Source organism: Solea solea, chromosome 12 (genome assembly GCF_958295425.1).
Source record: "Solea solea chromosome 12, fSolSol10.1, whole genome shotgun sequence".
NCBI classification, from domain to species: domain Eukaryota; kingdom Metazoa; phylum Chordata; class Actinopteri; order Pleuronectiformes; family Soleidae; genus Solea; species Solea solea.
In genome coordinates, this window is record NC_081145.1 from 13605041 (window position 1) to 13630771 (window position 25731).

The 25731-nt window shown below is 44.0% G+C and overlaps 1 protein-coding gene across 2 annotated transcripts; it reads right to left on the minus strand.

Moving 5' to 3' along the window:
* Positions 1–5694: 5694 nt before the first annotated feature.
* On the minus strand, positions 5695–23969 carry tle3a (TLE family member 3, transcriptional corepressor a). Of its 2 annotated transcripts, none has more exons than XM_058645143.1 (21): positions 23422–23969; positions 22713–22890; positions 22013–22113; positions 21765–21828; positions 20403–20447; positions 16345–16407; positions 16001–16075; positions 11922–12126; positions 11507–11514; positions 9864–9986; positions 9724–9774; positions 9479–9631; positions 8917–9049; positions 8635–8807; positions 8416–8489; positions 8060–8309; positions 7392–7639; positions 7121–7268; positions 6838–6988; positions 6533–6609; positions 5695–6236 (listed from the first exon to the last, which is right to left on the minus strand). In XM_058645143.1, the coding sequence occupies exons 2-21, from the start codon at positions 22734–22736 to the stop codon at positions 6129–6131; spliced, it is 2274 nt and encodes a 757-aa protein (XP_058501126.1). In that variant the 5' UTR covers positions 22737–22890; positions 23422–23969; the 3' UTR covers positions 5695–6128. The 2 variants fall into 2 exon arrangements, with proteins under 2 accessions (XP_058501126.1, XP_058501125.1); XM_058645142.1 differs by having other exon boundaries at positions 15971–16075; positions 23422–23964.
* Between the last annotated feature and the right edge of the window lie 1762 nt (positions 23970–25731).

The following is a 25731-nucleotide window of genomic DNA, read 5'->3' on the forward strand; positions in this document are numbered from 1 at the left end:
TAGAAATAAAGAGTTTTACAAAGGAAAAAATAAATAAATCACCAGAGATCAGTAGCAGGGGCCACTAAATCTAGTCATTTCACCAGCCATTTTGTCAAATAAATGACATTAGCCTGGGAAGTTAGCCTGGTGTCAAAATCAAACCCCTGCCATGATAAAAGTAAAATCAATGAAGGTAAAAAACAAAAAACAATTAGCCAATAAACAAATTAATAGATCAGCTGAAATGTTTTTTTTTTCTACCTGACTTATTTTAAGCAAACCTGTCAGATTCTTTTTGATTATAACATGATGCAGTTATGTCAATTATTAAAATAAAATATATAGACTAAATGAGCCATTGATTCATTAGATAGAAAATATGAGCAGATTAATCTATGAAAGCGAACTGTTATTATTTTATTCTTAGATTTTATGTGATGAATTACACAATGAGCCCAGATTTAAACAATTTAAATTGAAAAAAAGTGGTTCTGCCAGTCCTCTCCACTTACTCTGTGGCACAGAATACCACTTGAAGTTTCACAATAGACCATTTTGGACAGGCAGAGCTCTCCAGCATGAAGATCATGCAGCCACTTCATGACTTATAATGTGTGAGAGCTTTCCAAAAAAGCCAAGAGACAATGGGTGGGCAATCTTGTGATCAAAGTATATGCCTTTTAGAGTGTAGGCAACTCTCTGCACATTTCCAGTTACTACAGTGCACTATAGCAACAGTGAAATAAGAGCACATGCTCATATGGATTAAAAAAAAAAAAAAAAGATGATGTACTTTCCTCCACACTCGCTGATAATTCACCAGTTTGGGCTAACAAATTTTTTTTTTAATTTTGCAATTAGGAATCATGCTTTGTTTCTTTGTTTGGAAAAAAAGCAGTGCGATGTCAGGTCATGAAAAAATAAACACCCCAAGATAACATCTATCGTCGGCTGCTTTATCCTCCACATGAGGGTCGCGGGTCACTGGAGCCAATCCCAGCTGACACAAGGCGAAAGGCGGGATACACTCTGGACAGGTCACCAGAGAGCACTGTCACATTCTACACCTACGGGCAATTTAGATTGTTCAATTAACCTCCACATGGTTTTGGACTGTGGGAGGAAATCGGAGTACCTACCTAATTGTTGCTTTGACAAGTGTCTGGAGATTTTCACGTTGATTTTTTTGGTTTAGGGCTGTTGTCACAAAGCAATAAAACAAAAACCTCACCTGCTTGTGGGATGTGTCGTTTCCTCCTCTGTGGTTGGAGTAGCTATGATCAGCTTGAGGTCGATATCAGTGTGCTCCAGTGACAGTGACGTGAATATTTTGCAACAAAAAACCCAACAGCAGTCAATACTTTTATCAATATACTGCTAAATAAACGCTGACCCCTATCAAGGGCCCGTTAATTAGCAAATAAGCCGTTTTGACATGTTTTCACAATTAACAGACGAATGAAAGACCAGAATTAACTTATTTACAAAATGAAATCAATTTTTCATATTCACAAGCACCACTCTAAACATCACATATCCTCTGTTCCATAATTAAAAGACTTTGCATTTAATTTAGAATCAATTCTGTTTCCCACCATTCTGATGCTGTAAATACTATTTGAGCACTATATTTGTATTAATGCACAGATGAAATACTCTCTTTGAAATGCACTTGTTCCATTGTCCTGCTACTTCAAGAATTAATTTGACATCAGAAAATTGTACACTGTGTGCGACTGGTTCTTAAAGATTTGCATCGTTGGTAGAAATGATGTTTCTTCTCTAATTAATCCATGGAGCTGCAGGGACCGCCACATAATATTCTGTAAATATGTACATATGTACATATCACAGTATTTTTAATGAACTATATTATTATTTACATTAACGCAAGTAAATCCATATTGACTAACAAACCTAACTTACAGCGTTAATTGGACAGAACCCCTTTCTCTAACTTTATGGTGTGTGGTCACGCCATCAGCTTCATAAAACCTAAATTATCTCTCACAAGTAAACACAGGCAACGAAGGGGCCAAAAGGGAAATCAGGCTCACAAAACTTTACCTCAACTCCACAATTTCCTCTGTAATTAATCATACACCTCCAGCTGTGCCTTAATCAAAGAATATGTGTGGAAATATAATTAGTTTGTGAGCATAATGCACACGATAAAGTAGCACTTGTAGTTGTCTTGATCTCGACATCAAAGAGCATGTTGTTCCCTTTTTGGGGGCATTAGTATCACACAAATCTAATTACTCTGGGCATTGAATTACTGGATATTAGTGGAAACTTGGAACAAATACAAAGGAATGTACCAACAGTGTTGTCGACTTCCAGTGCAAAACAACCATAATGAAAAAGGGCAGACGTGATGTGAGAGGATGGTGAACCAACATGCTGATAATGTGGTTCTTTCTTCTACTTGGGGGCACAGAGAGGAATTTAGTTTCCCAAAGACCTCCAGCTGTGGTGACACACACCTGCCCAATGCACAATGTCCCCTGACCTCAATATCTAAAATAGCATCCAGTCTATTACTGTGGCTACGTTCTCTGACTAAGCTCCTAGTCTCCACATAGTGAAGTGCAACATCGAGTTCAGCACAGCAGCGGCAGCAAAACCGCAGCGGTGGTGGTGGCAGCAGCAGCAGCAGCAATCCAGCCTAATCCAAATGAATCCAGGTCTCCATGGTTTGTTCATCCTGGTTGGAGGGTGATGACTGCTGTGCTCTGCTGGGGTGTTTATCTCCTGTCAGTGGTTGGTGGCGGTGCAGGCCTCGTGTTATCAGGGCTCAGCCTGCTCAGGGATTGGAGGGCCCATGGAAAGTAAACATGGAACCTGTCTTTGCTTATCTACCCCAAGTGAGAAGTAGACAGAGTGTGTGTGTGTGTGTGTGTGTGTTTGTGCAAGGGAGAGAGATGCTCCAGCGAGAGAGACTTGTTTCCATGGCAACCTCCTCCTTTAACACCCCCCCCCCCCCGCGCACCCCCACCCTCACCTCCTCCCCTCCCCTCAAGAGGAGTACCCTGGTGGTCTTTGTGTAATGCGATTCCACTAGAATGCACTGTGGATTAGAGCAGCACTGCCTTCGAGCCCTAGGCAGGGCAACAGTGAAGACATTATTACCCAGATCAAATGCTGTAATCACTAGGCACTGGGGGCTTTCACAACCATCGCAGATAAAACCTAGGACTGGCAATGCTCAGGTGATTAGGGGATTATTATTCTGCATTTCAGCATGGTGCCAGACCCTCGCAGGAGTGGGGGCAGAATTCTGGTGGACTGTAATCAATGCCTGGCAGCTACAACTGAAAACAAGAAAACATTCAAACAGCGCTTTCTTCATGTGCAAGCCCACATATTGGCATGGCAGACCCTCTTTGAATTTCTGTAGAATTTTGGCTCTAATAATTAGCACAGAAGCAGAGAATTGGACTACGCTCTTGTGTTTAGCGCTGCCATGAAACACTTAGGCCATTCTAGTTTAGAAGAAGACATTGCAGCGTGGGCTTATGTATGAGAACCTGCTGAAAGCCCTCCATTGAGAGGTAGATCAGTGGAAGGCGAGACAATGACCCCTCAGTGTCCAGCAATAGGCACTCGGAGGTACAACCTTTCATCTGCAGATATTCTGCTGTTTGATTAAGTGAGGAACGAAATTCTACTTGAGCAAGGAGCTTAAGCTACAATTGCACACAGGAAGTACACACTTCAGCAATGTGGGAAAAGAAAGACTATAACCTTTAACAAATGAGCCCGTGAGAGCGAAGCATGGCGGCTGGCTCCATGCTGAAAGCATCCGGCTCTGCTTTTATAATCTAACAACAACATCTCTGAAGAGGCAGTCACATGAAGGACTCACAGCTTCACACACTGAATCCTAGAAGAGGCTTTCTCTGTACTAGGCCATTCACCTCATCCTGCCCAAAAGTACTTAACCACCAAAAGACCTCTCAAGAGAACTCAAGAGCAGTGTTTGCGTCATATTTCCAAAGTGGTACTGCATAAAATACCTGCCTTATTGTATCACTCCCAGTTTTGTTTTCAGTGTTAACACCATCTGAGATAAGGCCACAGATTCTTACACTGCACTGTGATTTTAAAAGCTACCCCAAGTATTGACAGAAGCTCTTTAACTTCAAACCATTGACAGAAGTCCCTGGCAATATCTTTTTAAAAAATCCAGAATCTCACCCTCCTGAGACACTCGTTGTCCCTGAAAGTATTAAGACTTTTACTGTCAAAGAGCATGTGAAAAAGTCTATATGTGCCGCAGATGCAGACTAGAGGGTGCAGAAATATTCAGCAAAATGTTCCTAACGCACAACAACTATATTGATAAGAAAACAAATACTGTGCATATAGAAAATATTAAAATAAGCCAGCCTTTCGTAAAAAACAGGGGACAGGCTAGACGGTCTTCGTCCAAATGTAGCATTACCAGCACTATCTCTTAAGTACACCAGTTAACATTTGACATTATTTATTGTTTAACCTGGAAAAACCTCAAAACATTAAAGCAACACATTGTGGTTTTAGAGCATGATATTTGTTTGATGATTCAGGCACGACTTCCAGGATCCTTGTCATCACAGTGAGGTTTAGGCAGCCAACCAGCAGAGTAAGCAGGATCGTATTTCACCCAGCCAAAAAAGTATCCGTCTTCGCACCGGGTGGATTCTGCATTTGAACAATAGCTTTCTCTCCCGGTCGCCAGTCTTAGGGTCAAGCTAAGCTAACTAACTGACATGAAGGTATTGGTTGCCTTGTCCATTTCTTGACAAAAATGCAAAAGCGTATTTCCCTAAACGTCAAACATTTTAAAATGTTCGATATCAAGGCACCAGCACTTTAGAAATCCAGTCACGAGGATTTTATATAAAAACAGTTTATTGATTTATCAACAACTGCCGACTGTACAATCCTTAGGGATAATGAGGTGTGTGCTACACAGTCTAATGTATGTTTATTCAGAGACCAGTCCTGTTTGTGAGAGGATTAGAGAAATATTATGAAATACTGAAGAAAGCAAACAGAACATACCCAAAAATGTCAAATGTAGTAAAGGCTTTGTCTGCCACTTTTAGGAGTTATAATTACTTGCAATTCTTGCACATCAGTACGAGTCAAACAATAGAAGAAATAATGAACACTTAAGTCTGATGTTAAACTTTGCTAAGTGGAAAAATGAAGATTCATACAATAGCTGATTGACCAGACTGAACTTAATCACAGCTGCCTCTCCATAAAACCCATCAGTCCTCCAGTTGATAATTATCCATTTTAATGTTACAGAGTAGCCAGTGTTCAGGAAGAGGTCTTCATTTCAAAGCTGAATTTCTGCCCATCAGAACCAAATAGCAGAAATGACTGAAAACCCAGATTTTCTCCATCTTCCAGTCTCCAAAGAAAGACATTTCCAGAATTCATCCCTGCTAAAATCCAATGGACAAAGATCTGTATTCTGTGTTACAGCAAATAATGAAGAAAAAAGCCGTTGTCAGGGAGAAAAAAAAATCCAAATTAGATTTCCGAAAAGGTCATTCTGGACAACGAACATGGGGGAAAAAAGCGGAGTAGGGAGAAATTGAAATAGAATATCCTCTTACAAAGTCCTAATCTAATTTCCACCCCCAGAGGAGACAGAAAATCACGGAGAGAACAAGAGAGAAAGAACCATCACAAGTGTAACTGGACACCAAAATATAAATCTATAAAAGGCCTTTTATTACTCCATTATGTACACTTTTCACAGGACCTCCAAGGAGAAGCTCCAAATGAAGCGCCGCTTCTAGTTGTGTCATGGAACTTTAGCTCCACATTAAAAATGACAAATAAAAAAGAAATATCCAACAAACAGAAAAAAAAACAGCAAGACATTATTTTCTTCTTCGTGCCTCGGGCAACTGCACTTGCTGTACAATTGTTAGCTGTATGAGTGAGGAAGGGCAGAGGTGAAGGACACGACATCCAGAGCCTCAAAAGCACTAAGTCTGTTCAGTCTGGCACCGCCAAACTTCCTGCCCATCCACCCCACGACTGCGGGCAACCTCCATGCTGTCTTTGTGTGGGGAAGGTAGATGGAGTAAGAGTCTGATGTTCCTGAGCATGAACATGCTCTGATCCAAAAGCAGTCTGCACTAGTAGATCACTTCATACACAGTGGCCTTCTTGTCACCGGAGCCTGTCACAATGTACTTGTCGTCGGTCGAGATGTCACAGCTCAAGACAGATGAGGATTCCTTAGACTGTTAAAAGAATAAAACAAAAAAAAAACCATTCAAGTCAGAAAGAGTTAACATGCTCAGCGACATCTGACGTTAAATGGAAAGGATTCGCTGACTACAGGCCAAGATTAGATTACAGTGACATCAAGTTCTGGAAAGTTGGCCCTCAAAAAGACTTCTTTGTCAGGTCAATAATACAGGTTCAGTTTTCACTGATAGGGGAGTCCTGTCAGGCAGCGGTTGCAGTGTCCTTCCTCTCAGAGACAACTATGCATACTTTTGGACGAGCTGCAGACAGAGTGTATTGATCGGCATACCTGGAATATGCTGGCGCCATAAGGAGTCCTCCAAGCATTCAACAAATTGTCCTTCCCAGTGCTTACGAACCATTTACCTGCAAAGAAAAGAAGTGCATTCAGGCCTCCTTCAAATGACAAAGTGGTATAAAAAAAAAAAAGGAAACAGCCTATAAATGAAGAGCTGTCAGGTCTGTAAACCTGAGAAATGTATCAGAATGTTAAGAGAAAAAAAAAAAAAACCCACACACATTCCACTAGACACTAAGTAAAAGGTCCCGCTGCCATTAAGTACAGACATTGTTATCTCTGGTGCATGTTCATACCACAGTAGGCGAACTTGAGAGAGAGGACGCAGCTCTCGTGCAGGTGGAGTTGATATTTGTCAGGCTTTGAGTGGTGGAGCACCTCCACGTTGCTGCTCTCCATGCCCACAGCAAGCCACTCTCCAGTCGGACAGTAGCCCAAAGAGAAGATCTGAAAATGCAGGGGAGAAAAAAAAAAAAAGAGTGACTATTGACAGTTCTGGGACTAAAACAAAATCACCTCCAGTCAGTGTGCGGGTGATATCCATCTCCCCTATGCTGCTGATATTCTTCTTTGCTGTACCTGTGATGTGAAATCATGTTGTTGCAGTTGTCGACCCTCCCTCAGATCCCAGGAGCGAACAGTGTTGTCAAGACCGCCTGTCCACAGCTTAGTGCCGTCATGGGATATGTCAATACAGCTAGCACCATCTGTATGGCCCTGGAACTGCCTAGAAATCAAAGTCAAACAGGAAACAAACATTTATTGACATTCTCTTTTGGAAAAAAAATGACTCACAGATGGCAGCAATCCTCATGTGGGGGCCAAAGCCAACAAGGAGTTTTCTTCTTACCTGACGAGAGTCTGGTTGTGTAGGTCCCAAACGGCAATGTTTCCATCACTGCAGCAGGAGAAGCAGACTTTAGCATCAGGGCTGATAGCCAAGGCGTAGCACGCTGGGGCTGAGGAGGTGAGCTCAGCCTTGATTCGGGGTGTTTGTGAGGCCAGATCCCAGATGGTCAATGTGCTGGCCTCGCCTCCAACAATCAATGTGCGGCCATCAGGCAGTAGCTTACAGGAGCGGATGTAGTTATCCCTGTTCTGTTGCACAAAGGACAAAATCAATCAATATACGTTCAGTGCAGTGGAGCTGGAGATAGATTTTGGTAGAAGTCGGTGGAAAAGAGGATTAAAATTCTCTGGAATAAACCAAGACAAGAATTTTCTCAAACTAAAACGGAGTAAACACATTTGTAACTTGATGCATTCACCTTTTGTAAAGATTTCTGGGAAATGTATCATGTTTGTGATCATTTTTTCCTTGTTCGGCACTTTAAAGTTCTTCTATTTACCACAAATCCTGAGAAAAATATGAGCAATATGCGTCGAGCGGTACATTTACCGTTAAACTGTGCCTGTTGTGGTACATTGGTGGTATATTATTTGATTATGTTATGTATAAACAGTTTATACTGTGTGTGAAAAAGTTTAGAGTCACAGGTGAATCATCAGCTTCCTCACCAGACAGTCCAGTTGGGACACAGGACTTTTGCTGCCAGGTTGGCTAATGTCCCAGATTTTGACACAGCCTTTGCCACCAGTGTAGACATGGCGCGTGGGGTTGCTAATCGTAACAGCGCACACCACCTCGCCATGATTCAGTGTGTTGATCTGACGGGCATGGCGAGGAATACCAGGGCCAATCAGGGCATCGGGTGGGAAGGGCACAGGCTGCATCTGACCATCGGCACTGACATGGAAGGAGTAGGCCCTGTAAAAAGTAGCGTTTTAATACAAAACTAGTTATAAATATAAATGCCAGATAATCAAAGAAATGCATAAATGCATCAGCAGGAACCCTTAGGTGAAATACTTACGGTTTGCCACCAGATATGGATGTGAGGCTGGCTGGAAGGCCTGGTGCTCTCATGTGAGTGTGAGGATCAAATCCCTGAAGGACACAAGTAAAGATGTGCATGACAGATCTGTGACTGACCAGTCATCACTGCAAAATCAGCATGGTGCTCGAACTGTGTGCAGTTTTTGTCGCTAATACCAAATATAGCTAAATAAAGGGGCATGAAAGGGTGCATTACCATCGGGGCGCGTCCATAGGCTGCAGCTGCTGCAGCACTCATCTGAGGGGAGATGTGCAGACCAGCATACACACCAGGACTAGTCAGACCTCCATTCATTTCATGATGACCCATCATGGCAAAGGGGGGGTAAGACCCTGCAATGGACAGAGGGGTACGCAGAGCTGGTGCAGCTACAGACAAAGAGAGGAGAGGAATATTGGCTATGTTAACACAACAGTCCTTCAGAAAAGGATGGAATAAGTCGCTCAGTAGCTACAGTGAAAAGAGAATTGTACAAACCAAGAGCCTCCATGCCTGGTGGTTTGCCCAGGATGGGCCTGAGCCCAGGAGTGGAGCTGGTGCCCGGGGTGGGGGCATCGTTGCGGGGGGTGGGGGTGTTGGACTTGAGGCCAGGCGTGGAGGATTTGTCATTCTGGTGAGGGAATGAGAGAGCAAAATCGTGGAACCAGGCACTGTGCAGACAATTTGAGCACAAACTGAACTTAATCCAATCTAATTCTGACAACACTCATAGTCCCGCAGAGCCATAAACTGCTATTTATTCTAAAACCTATTATGGTCACAATGGAGATGTGGCCGGTTTTATCCCCTTACTGCTTTGGCTTAATCTTTCAGTGAGGCAGAGGGGAAAAAACCCCGGAATAGTTAAATACATTGAGCTATTAACAGAAGACCTGGCTGATCCTGATGCAGGACAATATTATCCCTGACGTTTAGTCATGCACTTAAGCACCGACAGTCATTCCTAATCCACTGCAGAAAATGTCCTAGATTTATTGGCACATATCACTTTGGTCTCTCTCTGCAATTTAAACCCATGGTTTGTTGTCAACTCTCTTACATGACTGAGCTCCTTGGCCTTGGACGATGGAGTGCTACCAGAGGACGCCACTGATGCAGGGCTGTTGGGTGTGTCCTTCTTTGGAGGGCGGGGCTTATCAATGCCATTTTCAGGTGGAGAGTGGGAAGGACTTGCCCGAGGAGTGGCAGGATCCTGGAGAAAAAAAAACAGAAAGAGTTTCATATTTATGCTCCAGCGTTATTTCACATCTCACCACAGTTGCAGTTCCGTCCTTCACTGCTTACCTCATTTGACACGTCTACTACCAGGTCATCACTTTTCTCTCCATCACTGTCCTGTAAAATAAAATGGCAAATGAATCACCTCAATAAATGTTTTATTGAAATGTGAAACAGGACTACATCAGGGCTCAAGGAAGTCTTACATATCTGCTCATGCTGTCCTTCTCTTCAACTTTGCGTTTCTTGGAGTCCAAACTGTAGTCGGAGGAGCTGCGGTGCTTCTCACTGGCTGTGCGTAAGCTTTCTGATGGGGATATTGAGTTATTCTGCAAAGAGAAAGCCAAACACTTAATTGCCATTTTGCCTTACACTGTAAAAGAAACTGGTGAGTCATTCATCCTTTACAAATTCAGAGAACATGCCGTGCCAACTGAAATACCAAAGATGCTTCATTTAGAAAACTATGGATGCCGCAGGCTCTTTAAAATGCAGCTGCAGGCCTGCTCCAAACAGTTCCTGACACCAGCCAAGCCCAATCTCACACACAAGCCTGTCCCTGGCTACACAACAGAATGGCCCGTTATCTGAATTGAAAGGCGGAGGGCTTGTTTTCTGAGCTGGGCTCCCTCCTCCTCATAACTGGACAACAAACAACCTCACAGGGACATGAGCAGTGTGTTGTGGGTGAACAGAGGGTCTTTTCTCCAGAGTCAGTCAGGCTAAGCATGAGAGAGCAAGGGGGGAGGAGAGACAGAGAGAGGGATAGACAGAAAGAGAAAGAGAGACAGAAGGAAAAAAGGGGGACTCTATGTCGTGGGCATGGGACATCGATTGCTGCAGCGTGCTTAGGAACCATGTGAGCTCAGGCTTTGAGCTCTGATAAAGAAAGAGAATCTATATCCTGTCCGTGGACACAGCAGCATGGGACTGACTGCTGCTTCTTCATGAAGCTGGCCTGCCCACACAAGCTGGGACAACTCACTCCAGACGCCAACAGAATGGGAGGAACTCGGCAGGTGTCCAGCAGCTTTCACAGGAGTTTGTCATTTGCCTCCAACCTGCCAAGTTCTCCCTTATTCTCTGTCCCTTCCTCTGAGGACCAAAGCAACAACATGGACCAAGTCAGCAGCAGCCCAGGGAAGTTAACAATGGCCGATGGACAAGCAGTCTGGGCAGAGGGCCACTGTCTGCATAATGGCTGACTTTTAAAGAGATGCTTAGCGTGAGTCATTAACCAAAGTCACCACTCTGCTATCAGATGACCTGGGACAAGAGCACAGAAACAAAACAGGCCTGCTAATCGCCCCGGGAGTTCCATTTCTTCAGACATGACTGCACCCATTCAGCGAGCCAGGCTCACAGAAACACAATCTCACAGGCCCATCACAAGCCATCAGAGATCGCAGCCATTCAAATAAAATGCTTTAGCAGCTCCAGCCAGGCAGGTAGGAGGGAAGGAAAACAAAACAATCCTCCATTTTTGTTCCGAAAACATTCAACACATGCCAGGGAGAAGAAACAAACAATAAAGACAGTAGAAGGGATAAAATTATCCTTCGTGAATAATAAGTCCTAGTGTCTCTGTAAATGTGAGGAAATAACAAGGCTTCTAATCTTTTCAGCATGATACCAGTCATTTCCCTTCTTGGATTAAAACACACAGGACTTCCATTTCTAAACTAATTAATAAATTCACTGAAAGCGAATTAAAACAGCAATACAATACAATACTCCGAAACACAGACGATGTGTGTAGAAGAGTAAACAAGTGCAAATTTGTATAACATACACACGCACACAATGTAATGATTAAAATTGATAAAGATATGCAGATTTGGACACTTACCGTACTCTCTGTGTCGCAGACATTACAATGAGGCGGAGGCGATGATGAAACCAAGTGGAGCAAAGAGAAACACAAGTCAGTTAGCAGATCATAACAGATGCTTGCGCTTGAACGTGTGAGATTCAGCTGCAGGGCACATGGCCCCTCTTATCACTGTGTGTTTTAATGCTGTTGAACAGCTTATTTTGTCATGGGCTGGGAATGTACCAGCTCATTACCCAGACAGAATGTGAACAGACAGGATGTGGTGCTCACCTAAGGGCCTTAGGATTCTGCTCTGTAGTGTGAGGCACTTATTTGCTTTTAACCTGTTTTACATCTATGCAATAATGTCATAATACAAGTTTCATTTCTCCTGAACAAACTGGTGACGTAGCTAATGCCTGTATGGACGGCCACGAGTTTAACCCCTCACCTCTGTGCTCCAGATCATGATGGTTTTTCTCATCCTTCACTGGGAGGTGAGCTTGGCTGCCCAGGGCGCCGAGAGCCAGCAGACCTGATCCAGATCCCGTCACAGGGGGGATGCCGGGCGGCTGCAGGCCTGAGGGGTGAGGTGGCATCTGAACTGGAGGCCCATGAGCAGCGTGGGAGAGGTGCTGTGCTTGGAGTTGCTGCTGCTGTTAGTAGACAAGAAGAAAAACAGAAAGAAACCGAGTGGGTCAGAGGGAAAAGGCAAGGCGAAACCAAAACCGAACACGAGTCTGATCAGATAAACCCCAGCTGATATTAGCACATTCACACATCTATTACTGTGAGGATCAGAAACCAATCCCCCCTCAGTGCTATTTCCATACCAGACCAGGGTGGCATAAGCCCCAGATCTGTGCTGAGGAGAGTAGAAGTTATGACTCATAATAAACTGCTCAACACGTCTGATGCAAAGCTGCGGGGATCGACAAATTCAGTCGCACAGCGTTGGCAGCGCACGGGTCAAACACAAAATAAAGTTGTTGTTGTTTTCATTCTACATTCATTAAAAAAAACAAAGCAAAGACAGACAGCCACCTAACAATGAGGAAATACTTCATTTTTGGTAAAATGGTGCATTTCATAGTGCAGCACAGAAGCACTACTGTGTCATCAGCGAATTGAGCGATCGTCTTACACGGATTTCCATCATGGTACGGTTTGGTACAGTACTGCATGGTTTGTAATGGTAAAGCGCTGGATCAGGCTTGCATTTCGACTGAGAAAAGTACTTTTACTTGGTAGCAAAACGCTGTACTGCTGCGACGACAACGAAGGACGACGTACAGACAATACACAACAATGGAGGACATTCCAACAGCTCTTTTTTTTTTTTGCTCGGTTCGTGATTATTTGTCACAACAAGACATCGAGCTTTGTATGAGAATAGACTGTGTGCATTTGCCTCAACGTCCATTTGATATTTACTAGTCTAACGATATCGCACCATTCTGGTACCACAAGGGAAGGATGCCAAAGAATGGAACGGCGAGGTTAGTCTGGTACTATTTCTAATGGAAATGCAAAAAAAATGCACACCATACTGTTCCATGCAGTGGAAATATGGCTGTAAAGCATATGAAGCGGTGTCGGAATCAGTCAGCCTGCGGGCTAAACAACTACGTTTAACACTTAAAAAAACACAACTGACATCAATTCACCAATTTCCTTTTTTATGCTCTTGGATTTACAGAACACGAATTCATTGCACACCCAAACTTTAAGAGACTTTGGGACCACTAAGTGCTACACGCTGGCACTCCTTCCCTCTCACTCGGAGCATTTGAATGTGTGTTTGTGTGTGTGCGTCTGGAAGGCTGCTCCGGGAGCCAGGAGCAGGGGTCCCATGCTGGCACTCACTCAACCCTCCAATATTCACCATCAATATTTGAAAGGCAGAGGGAAATGGATGGGAGTTAAAAGGCACTCAGCATGGAAGTAAGCAGTTTAAAGCAAGGTTAAATAATACTTAGCCGAGACGCCAATAAAAACATCAGCAATTTATTACTCGTCTACAAGCCAACTGAATAATTCAGCTGCTGTTACAGCATGTACCTCCTGTCTTTTACAGGGTAGATTTCAATCAGTGACCATTTCAGGAATATTAGACATTTTATAACTGGGTAGTGGTACAATATACAGGGGTCCAACTCAGTAGGACTTTGCCTTTAAATTTCCTTTTTATAACAGAGATTCAGTGACGGGGCTTACCAAAGGGCAAATTACACTGAAAATATGACCCTAATAATGATCTATTGGGCATTTTAATTGCTTCTTGCTTTCTTCACTATCTGCCCTGAGGGTAAGGAGGTCTGTGTTTAAAAAAAAGATTTCTAACTTGCAACCTTGTCCACTGACCCGTTGGACAGATGTCAATCTAATTACAAAAGAAAAAGAAAAGCCAGGGCAGGGTGAGAGAGACAGAAAGAGATGGAGACAGATAAAGAGAGGGAGAATAAAGAGCAAGCGAGAAAGAGCGTGTGCTCTAATATTGCGTCCATGAGGGAAATTAAGGAGCCAGTTCATTGGCAGGGGAGAGCAATCCATGCTCATTGTGTTTAATGAGGCACTGATGGGTAATATGCATGGCTGATCAGCAAGAGCCCTCATTAGAGGACCATAAATGAAGACAATAATAAATAAAGGAAGGAGTGTGGCCCATTTCCTCTAATTTAATATTTCAAGATAAAGACCTTCTCTTTGGCCCTTTTCTCCCTGACCGAGTGTAGCTACAGACATAAAAACACACGGGCAGACAGTTTAGTTAGAGTAGTATTGTGAAAACCCATAGCACTTGGGCAGGAGAAGTGCCATCCAACATGCACAAACACTTCCAACCAATTCCATTAACAACAGCATAGCACATTAGAATAGATATTTAAGGTGAAAGGAGAATCGGAAACCTGTCTCTCCATTATCATACGGTATTGTGTACTGTATTCTTTTTCCTCATTGTTCAACATGCTTACAGCCATGTGAGGCCGTGTCCAGGTGGCCACTTGCAGGGAGAGCGATGGACTTCTCTGAATATTTTCATGTGTTTAAGTGAAACAGGAAGCACCACCAGCCAGGTTCATCTCAACACAACCAGCTGCCCTACTTGCATCCTATTAATGGCCCACGGCCCCATCAATAAGGCATGCAGCTGGCTCCTGGACGCTGTCTGTCTACTTGGCACGCTCTTTCACCCCACCTTGCTTTACAATATGCATGAGGATTTTGGCATGCCTACAGAGCTTCTCCTCAATGAATAACGAATGGAATGGTATTCGTAAAAAAAAACATACAGTAGCAACATTTGCAGCGCCTCTGACACGAGCAACCAGCGGGACTTGGAAGGAGGTCGGACCAGTTCACACCAGGTGTGAAATAGCGACGCATGTTGAAATCATGAATCGACATGTCAGCCTTCTAGGGTGTGCGACGCAAGTCTTGATATTTAATGCTACAAGTTTCAAGTTATAGACGGAGACCGACAGGCGGCCACAGATAAAAGATCACAGCTACACCAAAAACTACAACAGTATTCACACATTATATTGTTAAATGTACAAACACAAACACACAGGAAGGAGCCACAAATCAAATTTGCTTTTCTTCGGGAACAACTGCTGCTTGCAGCTGCTCTGCCTTAGTGAGGGTGTAATAAAGCATCTGTTTCAGTCCAGGAGATAAAAAACAAACCACTCTCCTCCACCCATTGAATTCCAATCTGTGCCTCGAGTCATCAAGTCAGCCTTCTGTGCTGGCCTCTTACGTATGCTAAAGTTCCGGCAAAGATTCAACTGTAATAGTAAAATCACAGATAGCTTGAGCTTTGTATTGAGGGTGAAACCAATCACTTCTCTTTTCAGAGGACAGGTTGAGTACCACTGATCAATGAGGAGCAGATGGTATTTTGAAGCAGTGATGAACACCACACATTACCGCTCAGTGCTGCGGTGTGCAGGAGACGCTGTGCAGCACAGTCACAACTGCTGACTGCTGTCTGTACTGTCTCGGCGAGCATGCAGCACTGGCTGTGTTCTGCTCACACTCAGCCTTCTAATTCCCACAGCTATCCAGGTCAGCAGTGAGGGATGAGGCTCCTCGTTAAAACCTTAGCCAATTTAAGCAATACGTGCTGCGAAGGGGATCTCAAGAGCTCTCAAGCTCACATTTATAAACACACAACAAGGCAGTGAAGATGCCACAGAGACTAAAGCGGGAACATCAGACCAGAGCCCTGGAGAGCTACAATTGCTGTGCATAAAGTTTGAATTTAATGGTGAAAAATATAGCACCAAAGTGGAAACAAAAAATTAACACATGTGATTCAAGAAGGGGCAAATCTGCACTACGAGTTAAGCATGTGGTGTATTAGATTGAATCAATAGTACAGACAATTGTTGAATGAAGGTCATGGAAAAGTAATGTTTACAGCTTCTGATAATCTTTTGTGCAGATTTGCCCCTATCCAATGTCAAATAAAGGAATAAAAGGGGGTATACACACGGTGAGAGGCAGATTGGGAAGTCCACGTACCCCGATGATAGCATTCAGCTCAGTCATTGTCACCTGTTTAGCCCGTTCCACTGCCTGAGCAACCTGCTGTTGGTGCTGTGGGAAGACATTTACAACAGATGATTGGCACAAGCGAAAATCTCTCGCACACCCACTTATCCCACTCCACTTATCTGTGACTTTCACACCTCATTTTCATCACACTGCTGCAGTTTTAAAAGCGATAGCAAATGCCACACATAATTACTGTGAATTGCTGAACCTGAACATTATTTGCAGGAGCATCTTTACAATAGAGGCAACAACATGCAACTTTATTTTAGAGCTAAACTTTCCCCGTGTTTGGGAGCCACATTCAAACTCACCTCTTGTGACAGGAAAGGCATAATTTGAGCTAAAATTGCATTGAGCCGCTTGGCAATCTCCGTCTGCGAAACAAAAGAGGAGCAAAATTAGAGGGTAAAGTATGAAACAGACAGTGACTTCACATAACCCCGCCTCTAATGTTTACACCGATTAAGTCAATTGCTGCGGCAATCAGAACTGCTTGACTCAACATCCTCTAAACAGCGTGATATTGACATTTGAAATATTTAAAACATTAGGAGAGCCCAGGGGGATGGAGCACAGCTGTGCTGAGAGTGCACTCCATGCTAAACGGATATGAGCAAGCAAAGTGCTGCTGTGTTGAGAGGATCCTCTCTCACTCTGCCCCGCGTCCCCTCATCTGCAACAGCGCTGTCCTGCAGTTAACCTCCAAGTTAAACCACACAACCACACCCCAGGAAGTAAGGCCCACTAACCAGACAGCACTGTTTACTTACATGTGAAAGCAAAGGCCATTTACATTAGAGGTTATAACTGCAGGTTGCGCAAAGATTAGAAACCATAATGACCTCAAGGGTAACACACCTCACATCTATGATCAATACCAGCCTGTAAACGTTATGAGTGCAGTGCTAGTGCTCCTCTTTTACAAGACTGCCGGCCAGGCCATTTCTCACTGCAATCAGCTGTACCAAACCCAGCCCCCCCCCCCCCCCAACCGCCCATCCATCTACACAAGCCTGCCTCCATTCCTCTGCTTGTCTACCAACTGCCATGGCAACGGCTGCAGCCCTATCTTGCTGGGATCATTATGCAAATGGGACTTCTGCTTGACCGTAACAGGCTTTAAAATCATATTACGTGCTTAGAGGCAGGTCATTAAATTGAATTTTCAGCCTGTCGATCACATGAAAGTAGCAAATGAATGGCGAATAAAAAAGGAGCAACAGGAGGAGGTGTGCTGGGGAGGGGGGGGGCGAATCACCCCCGTAAAAGCATAGTCCACTTCCTCTGATTCCTCCTTCTATCAGAGGAGGACGCTCAGGTTAGAGCTCAGCACAGGGAGCAGAAAAATAGCGGTGCCAAAGCTACATCATCAATGGAATTTATGAGCTGCAATTCAACCCAGGGCCACTGCAGAACACAAACACATCACAGGGATTTTCTCCGATTTTTCATTTGCAGTAGCATACTCAATGTACTTTGCAGACTGCCAGCCTATTTATTACACATGGCAGAAATGCCAGGCAGTTTTGGCAGCCAGATGTATTACCTCTGAGCAGAGCCAGAGAGATTGGAGAGTAATGTCCAACAGAACAAGACCTGCTGACCCAAGCTGCAACATGGATAGCCACTTAGCCAAGGAAAGCCAGCACGACAACAAATATAAAAGGGTAGCATGTGTCGCAACTATAAACAAGATAAAACTGATTATAAAGTAACTGCTGTCCACAGTCAAGAAAGACAAGAGTGAACTCTAGTCTCTTTTGACACACAGTAAATCTGACCTATAACGGATGAAGCAATGAAAGGTTTATATAGAGGTTTTATGGGAATTAGTATTAATGCAATGTGATAAGTGCTCTAGCAAGAGCTGAAGAAATAGTTGAAAAGCTACAGAGCCTGTATAATCCATGTTTGTTGAGATAAGCCATGTCAATAGCAGTCGAACATTTGACAGGATTTGTGAAAAGGCCTTGAGCGAACAGAGCATTCGTCTGTAGCTTAGTGTCATGGTGACAGCTGGCTGGGAGAGGTCAGGAGGTTGCCGATCCACCATGCCCTAAACAACTGGCAGCATCCACAGTCTCACAACACAACATGTAAATACACGGGAAAAGCATCAAGCCAGCTCACCACCGCTGTCAAAATAGATATAGTGCAGCGCTCTGAGGAGTTTTTTTCCACTGGCAGATAAAAATGGGGCTGTTGCCACTTTAAGTAGATGACAGCTTGGCCCTTGAGAGGCCAGCTTTGTGCTGCTGCTACACAATTACAGGTACTCGGACCTGTGTAGCACCACTTTGAGAGCACTCTCAGGCTGGCTTGTCAATGCTGTGCAGAAAGGTATTGGCCTGTTGCTATCAGCAGTGGCAAAATGGAGCTGTGACACTGATGAGTATTAAATACAGCGGGAAAACAACTGGTGGCTCTGATCACATGATCCAAATATAAACAATACTTGACATGTCAGATTTAGAGGGTCTCCAATTTGTCCCAAGATGACAGCGTTTCCTGATTTTTCTAACAGGGTGAAATTCAGACCGATGCTTCACTCGTAGCTCGTCTGAGCCAGAAATTGAGGCATGTTCCCATTAAACTGAGATGCCGCTGACAGTCTCAGTGTTGTTTTTAATTTGAAGCGATTCCAGCATACATTTCTGTTTGGCCTTTGCGGTTATAAGCATTGATGGCAAATGCACCAAAATCCTGCCTAAATGGATGCATGAGTCATTATTATGACATTGTGAGCTGCTGCACCGAGTCTGGTCAGGCGGTTTTCTTAGATGATGACTTACATTTTGTAACCATAAAATAACAAAAACAATTCTAGCATATTAACAGACATGACACCAAACGGTTCTCAACCTGTAACTCAACTCCAATTCAGCCCATTATGTCGGAGATATTGGAGCTTTTGAGGTCCTAAAAAACCTCCATCTGTCGAACCAATTTCCACTGCACACCTGTTTTATTTGAATGAGCACTGCTGGCTGCCTCCGTTTGCTTTAACTTGGATATTGCAGATAGTTTGCAAATGCTTGTGTCTGTGTTATGTCTCCGTTACACCTACAGGTAAGAGCCAAATCTAACTAAGCCTCCCCAACAGCAACCCTGTGCAGCTCTTGGAAACAAGCACCAGATGATGGTAATTACTAGCTGACATCACGCAACAGAAATGAACTGTTTGCATCTACATACTGTCACGCCTGACAGAGGGGGGATCACATGACACTGCGACATCGGTCCATCTCAGCTGTGTTGGTGTGTGCATTCTAAAATGTGAATTACGTCCACCGCACAGTAATGAAAAAGGCACAGTTAAAGGAATGGATTTCCACAGTATGACATAAATCTCCCGGCAGTAAAAGAATATGGTTGTGTGCATCCAATAGTCTATCCCAACCCTGCCTGTTAACCACTCCCCATCTTTTCCTCCTCCGCTGCCCGAGCCTTGAGCTGGGGGAGCTGCATGAACGGGCCCACACTGTTTGCTCACAAACACTCTGTTCAGCAGGTTAGGGCCCCACTGATGAATTATTCAAGCGCTTCCATCAGCTCTGTTGAGGTTCCTGATAAAAGTCAGGCGCTAAAATGGATCAGTCGATTAACCTGTTTACACAGAGCTGGGCTGTTGCCCCTCCCCCAGCCTTATTCTCCTACTTGTCTGCGGCTTCCATCCCCCTCCTCTTTCCTCTGGTTGGCGATAAGTGCCTGACAGAAGCTATCACAGCAGCCAGAGCCCTGACAGACATGTGGCAGTGTGACACTGGGCCCAGACACTGATGGATCACCCTCCCCACACCAATCTACCATGCCCCCAATGCTGTTGCTAACCATGCTATGACTGTCTCAAGGGAGGAGACAGCTTTGCTGGTTTAAGAGCAGCTTGCAAGGGAATTTCAGGGTTACTCATTCATACTATCTTTATCTCATCAGGCATCAGATGCGATTGATCTGTGGAACAATTGCATGTAGGATCTTTTGATGAAGATAAGGACATAATGAGGGGCAGAAGGACTTTTGCCCCATTCTTGTAATCACTGCTCATTTTCAAAACCGGGCCTCCTTTTAATCATTAAGTCAAAGGCCAAGCCTGCCAAAGTCTACCTCTAATCTTATCAAAACCCTCAGACAAATCCATGCCTATAAACCACTGGCAAACAAAGGAGGAGGTTATAAGAGTCAGCAATTCAGCAATTATACAAGTAATGATACTGCTTTGTTTGTTTGCAGTAGATCCACCTGTTCACAGCCTGTTGCCATGCTCACTTTAGTTCAAGGCCCTATAAGCAGCTCTTCCTGGGTCTGACTTTCTCTGACACTGTGGGAAAAGCAATGAGCTGAAAGACATGAGAAACCTAATGGTACTTACCTGTTTGTGCATCTCTATGTTCAGCCCGTAGGACATCTCATAATACTGAAAAAGGAAAGCAAAGATTCAGCTGTAATCAATCAAGCTGATAGAAGTCACATTTACAACTAGGTTGTTGCTATTTTTCACATCACATATAACATGACTATTATAATTGATCACTACACTGATTACATCATCACAAGGTTTCAGCGTGATTAAAATGCAAGTCCAATCCTGCCGCTGTGAGCAAATGTGATAAAATAGACTCGGAGAGGAAAAAAAGGAGTTCTTTGAACAGCTGACAGCGGATATTCAATAAATCGATTTGGTGTTGTTTATAGTGTGGGCACAAAGAAGAAGAAGAAAGGGCTGGATTTATTGATCACCATCTTAAGCTCTCAGATCTCCAGGATGTCTGTTTACTTAGCGTAACACGATTGCTCAACACTTGATATTTCAAGCCAGGTCAGTCTGTCTGGCTGAAATGTAATCCGTGGAGCCCACAAGTGGCAGCCAGGGCAGAAATGGCTTTCCAGTCAGCGTCTATTTGATGAGGCCAATGCATTATTCAGTCCATTAGCTTCTTCGAAAATTACTCTCAAACAAGAGAGCCATTCTGTCTGAGATCAGAGCCCCACAGCCGTAGCGTAACCTGACACCCAGTGCTGGCTGTGGGATACTTTCCTACATGTTTACCTAACCTCCTCCCTGTCAGGCTGACATGTTGTTTTCCTGTGAAAAGAATGTTTAACTTAAGCCTGCGTGTATTGGTTTAAGTCATCCCGGGTGTGTTTACCTGGGACAACAGAGCACACTGCCACTGAAGAACCTTCTGCGTCATGTCTAAACCAAATTCCTGCATCATGGGCACACCTATGTTTTCCTAAACAGCTGATTAATTTAAAGATAATACTGAATGTTTCCACTCAAACCAAGCTTGACGTCTTGCAGAATAACCTGCAGCATGTTCTGCATCCTCCATTTTGTTTGCTGTGGTGAATTTTCCCACACACTCGCTCTGGCCCTCCACCAACAGCTCACGCCTAATTTATGGCTGTGCATATGTCTAAGCGTGTCTCCTAGGAGAATAATCAGATCGGCACACACAGAGGGCAATGCTGCAGGCGACCCTTGGAGATCAGGGGCAAACTATAATGCAGCCACAGCCCACTGCCGCCCGCCAGTCAGGAAGAACACCTCTGTAACAACCAGCCACATCAAAACCCCCTGGGGGCTTTCACAGGCCTGTACGTGACACTCAGCCCGCCCTAACCACCACACAGGTGATCACAAAAGCCTGTCTCACTCCACCCCAACTAGATCTACAACAAGCCTTGCAATTTGGAACCATAATTGCTCCCTATTGTAACACAATCTTACCATGACATAGTGGCGTTGCATCTCCGTCTTCTCATTGGCCAGTTTGTCATACTCCACCTTAAGACTAAAATAGAAGACAAGGTGTCAATTTCAGGCTTCTCTGTCACTTCAATAACACACTTAGCAATTTGACAGCAGTGTATGTAAGAAAAATGTGGTCTTTCTTCATTTGTGTAAAGGTCAACAACCACATATTAGCTTTATTATTCAATAGAGAGTAAATGTTGAGCATTGGGTGGAATCATTACCTGTGATATTGGGCTTGTAGGAACTGAAATTCATCTTTAATCCTGTCACAAGACTCTGCTACGGTGAATTTAAAGCCAGGCTGACCGGGCTGATGTGGAGGCTGGAAGAAGGTTGTTAAAAAAAAAAAAAAAAACACATCAGTCGAGAAACGGGAGAGGGATTTCTTTATCATCTCCTGCAAGATGTCCCATGCTGCTGGATAATAATATAAAAGTATTATTATACTATAATATTAGACTATTTGGAAGAGCATATCTCCTCTGCAGAAAATAAGACATTGCCACATTGAGCAGGTGGGTCTGCTTCACACCTCCTGAAGCTAACAACACGGCATAAAAAAGCTTTCACACTAAACATCAAATCCAGTTTGAGGAAGATAAAAAAAATAGAAGAAGAATTAAAACCACCACCTGTCTTTATATTCAGCAGAGTCATATGTTAGTGCATGGCTGAGTAAATATCTCCAGGCATGCACAAACCATCTGCGTCCATTTACAACTAAGTGCATGTTCTGATGTAACATAAACACATTAGAATGTAACATAGAGAAATGTGATGAGCTGCTTTGACTGTGGGGACGGCTTTTTTTTTCTTTAACTGTGAGGACACCGTCGGTCAGGAACCATGTCACACGCCACTGTTGTCACACACAGATACACTGTGTAAGCTGTAGTGAGTGGAGAGGAAGCGCTTTCTTACCGGATGTCGGCCTTGTGGATACATCTTGGAAAACTATCCTTTGTTTATGTCTCCAGCGTTCAGCAGGTCCTTTGGCAAAATGGCTCAAACGTGCTCAGAGCCACACCAGCCTCGGCTCACAGGGGTGAGGAGGGGGTGAAGAGGGGAGGTCGAGTGTTGGGAAATGACGCGGTTTAATCTATAGACAAAGAAAGACACATAATAAGTAGTCAGCGCACCAAATTAGTCCAGTGTCATTAAAATTCGAGGGTTTAAAAAAAAAAAAAACACACACAAAAAACCCCAGCACCAGTCCTGTGCGCTTTTCTGATTCTCGATGACCTTATTCGGTCAGTGGTCAACGACTGACTCCAAACAACACACTCACACATACATGTCGCATTTTATCATTTACATTTATGCACAAACAACACACGAGGAAATCACCACTTTTCGACGTGGAAATCCAATGTTTGCACTGATGTCGACTAGTGTCCGTAAAATGACCACAACAACAAAAAGCCCCATTACAGACCAGGGGGGGGAGGACGGACAGGCCGGGGCCGACGGCAGCTGCTGCCGCTGCCGCTGGCTCGCACACCTCGTGTTTGACTCCGCGGAGAGAGCGGTGATGGAGCGGCTGTGGTAAACCGTCCAACCTCCCAACAACAAAACAACCGACAGAAAGACACGGAAACCAACAACTCTGTCTGTGAAACAGGCTACGTACCCGTGCGCGCTCCGTCCGACTTTTGTTCCCGAGGAAAGAGAATCAGAGCGGGCTGTAATTCATGCATTTAATCCCTCCTGGTGTGAGCGCGGATCCCGACACGCATCCTCCGTCTTTTCTCCGGAGCGCGTACAACCACAGTTGATCGAGCTCGACCAAAACTACTTTAAATCTCAACCTCCGGTGAATGTGGAGCTGGTTAATCCACCCAAAAAAAGAAAGAAAAAATATACAAAAATCCCTCCAAAATCTGCCTTCCGACTCGAGTGTAGGTTGGAGATTCTTTAAAAGCGTAACATGGTACTCTCTCCACAATCACGCGTTTCCCCCTTCGGTTGTCCAGCTTCACCCTGGTTGTTGCCACACACAGGCAGCAGAGGCTGAACTGCCGTGAAAGCGCCTATCTGTCCAATCGGATTACGGGGAAGGAGTACGGTCACATCTGCCTATCGGAGAGCGACGGCCCCCACGTGGGGCGCGAAGCTACATGACATCATCCCCGTGGATCCAGCGCTGAGGATTCTTCATACGTCCGTCCCACCGTGTTCACCAACAGCAGCAGCAGCAGCAGCATTAGTGCGCCGATGGTAACGTTCACATTGGACAGCACTAATGCCACATCCGAGCCTCATTAATGTGATCTTTTTAATTATTATTATTTTATTTTGCTGCCCACATAAAGTTGATGAATTATTGGGTGAGACCACCATCATGAGGAGGGGGGGGGGGGTGAAGCATGCTTCAGTTTGTATCTCCATAAAAGGAGACGTGGGTGGAGTTTTTATAACATTGTTACAAAATGTTGGTGTAAAATATGTACAATGCTTAAAAACCGGGGGGGTGGGGGTTAACTTCCCACACATGATGAGAGCGTGAAGGACACAATAACAACCAATCAATCGACGATAACCTCCATGTTGAAGCCGCGGGGGCGACACAACTCGTCATATACTGTGGGGCTTTTATAAGTTTCTCCTGATTCTTGCACAACACGTCCACGCTCCTGCCTGTGAGGGTGAGAGAGAGAGAGAGAGGGGAGATGATTGCCTTTGTCTGATATGAACATCAGCCATGTCTGAGCTCTCTGCTACTCCGCCTTGTTTTGAAGCCTCGTCTCTGTCCCCACGTGGGTCTCCTCTGCGGCTTTAAGGCCTCTCGTCCAATGGCAGCGCGGCGCACTTACTCCGCGCCCTGCCATTGGCCGAGCGGCGTGGAGGCTGTCACTCACGGAGTAGCGTTGTCAATCAATACCACGCGGGGTCGAGCGCTGACAAATGCCTGTGCTCCTCGCTCCTCTGCCGGTGAATAGAGCCGGGAATGGCTGCTTAATTAGCTCCGAATGGCTTTTCTCTCCAGTTCAAACAATCTGTTAGCACCACGTGGTAATGAGAGCCTACATTAAACAAAGGAAGAAAGGAAGCATGCAAACAGTTGTAACATTACAACCTGTAGTTTTCCTTTACATATGGGCCTGTGCGCACAAAAAAGGATCTTGTCCACCAGTCGACCTGTTCCGACATTAAACATAACCTAACATTGCTGTTATGTTGTTAGGCTGGGCTCTAAAGCTTACACAATTAAAAAAAAACAAAAAAAAAACAGTAGAAGTTATTTAAATAGCGGGTGTATTGTTTGTGATATGAAACCTGTGAAATGAAGAAAAGCACTATCATATGCATTAAAAAAAAGGCAGAGTAATTATGTTGTCTTCAGTCTTAATGAACAACACACATTCACAGCTGCTAAATTAGCAATATATGGAATATAAAGCGCCGTCAAACCATAGAATATATTTCCTTGAATTATTTTAAACACTTGCATTCTTTGTTTAATTGTTAATCGCCTCAGTTTTGCATGGTGTTACATAAATAAAGTTGTCACGAGGATATATTGAGTCTTTTCACTTGTATGGTCTTTATAAGCCTGACAGAGAGGTTGTATATAGTCCAACATATGTTCACCATTATGTAGTTTTGGATCTAAATGTTTTTGATGTGTAGAGGCTGAAATCTAAAACTGAATATGTTTTGCTTTGTATGTTTTGTTTTTTGTTGTCATTGTCACGCTCCATGTTGCAGTAAAAATAAAAATGCCTCTCTCTCTTTCAGTTTTCTGTTTTGAATCTTTGTGCTTGTGATGTTATTAGGAGTGGTTTATCTTGTGATAAAACCAGCAGTGATTCACACTGACTGCAATGTGAGAACGCTAAGGTCATTTTGTCATGTTAAGGTCTGAGATTGCCCAGCAGTTGCCTTACTTGTCATTCTTGTCAGCCACCTTGAAGATGTGGGATAACTGTGTTATTTCCAA

Excerpts from the sequence above, each read along its gene's own strand:
- tle3a (XM_058645142.1), bottom strand. The coding sequence starts at position 22,736 with ATGTATCCACAAGGCCGACATCCG. Across the intron at positions 22,114-22,712 it reads ATCCACAAGGCCGACATCCG|CCTCCACATCAGCCCGGTCA; the intron begins GTAAGAAAGCGC and ends ACCTTCTTCCAG. Across the intron at positions 7,640-8,059 it reads TGTCCCAACTGGACTGTCTG|AACAGGGATAACTACATCCG; the intron begins GTGAGGAAGCTG and ends TTTGTGCAACAG.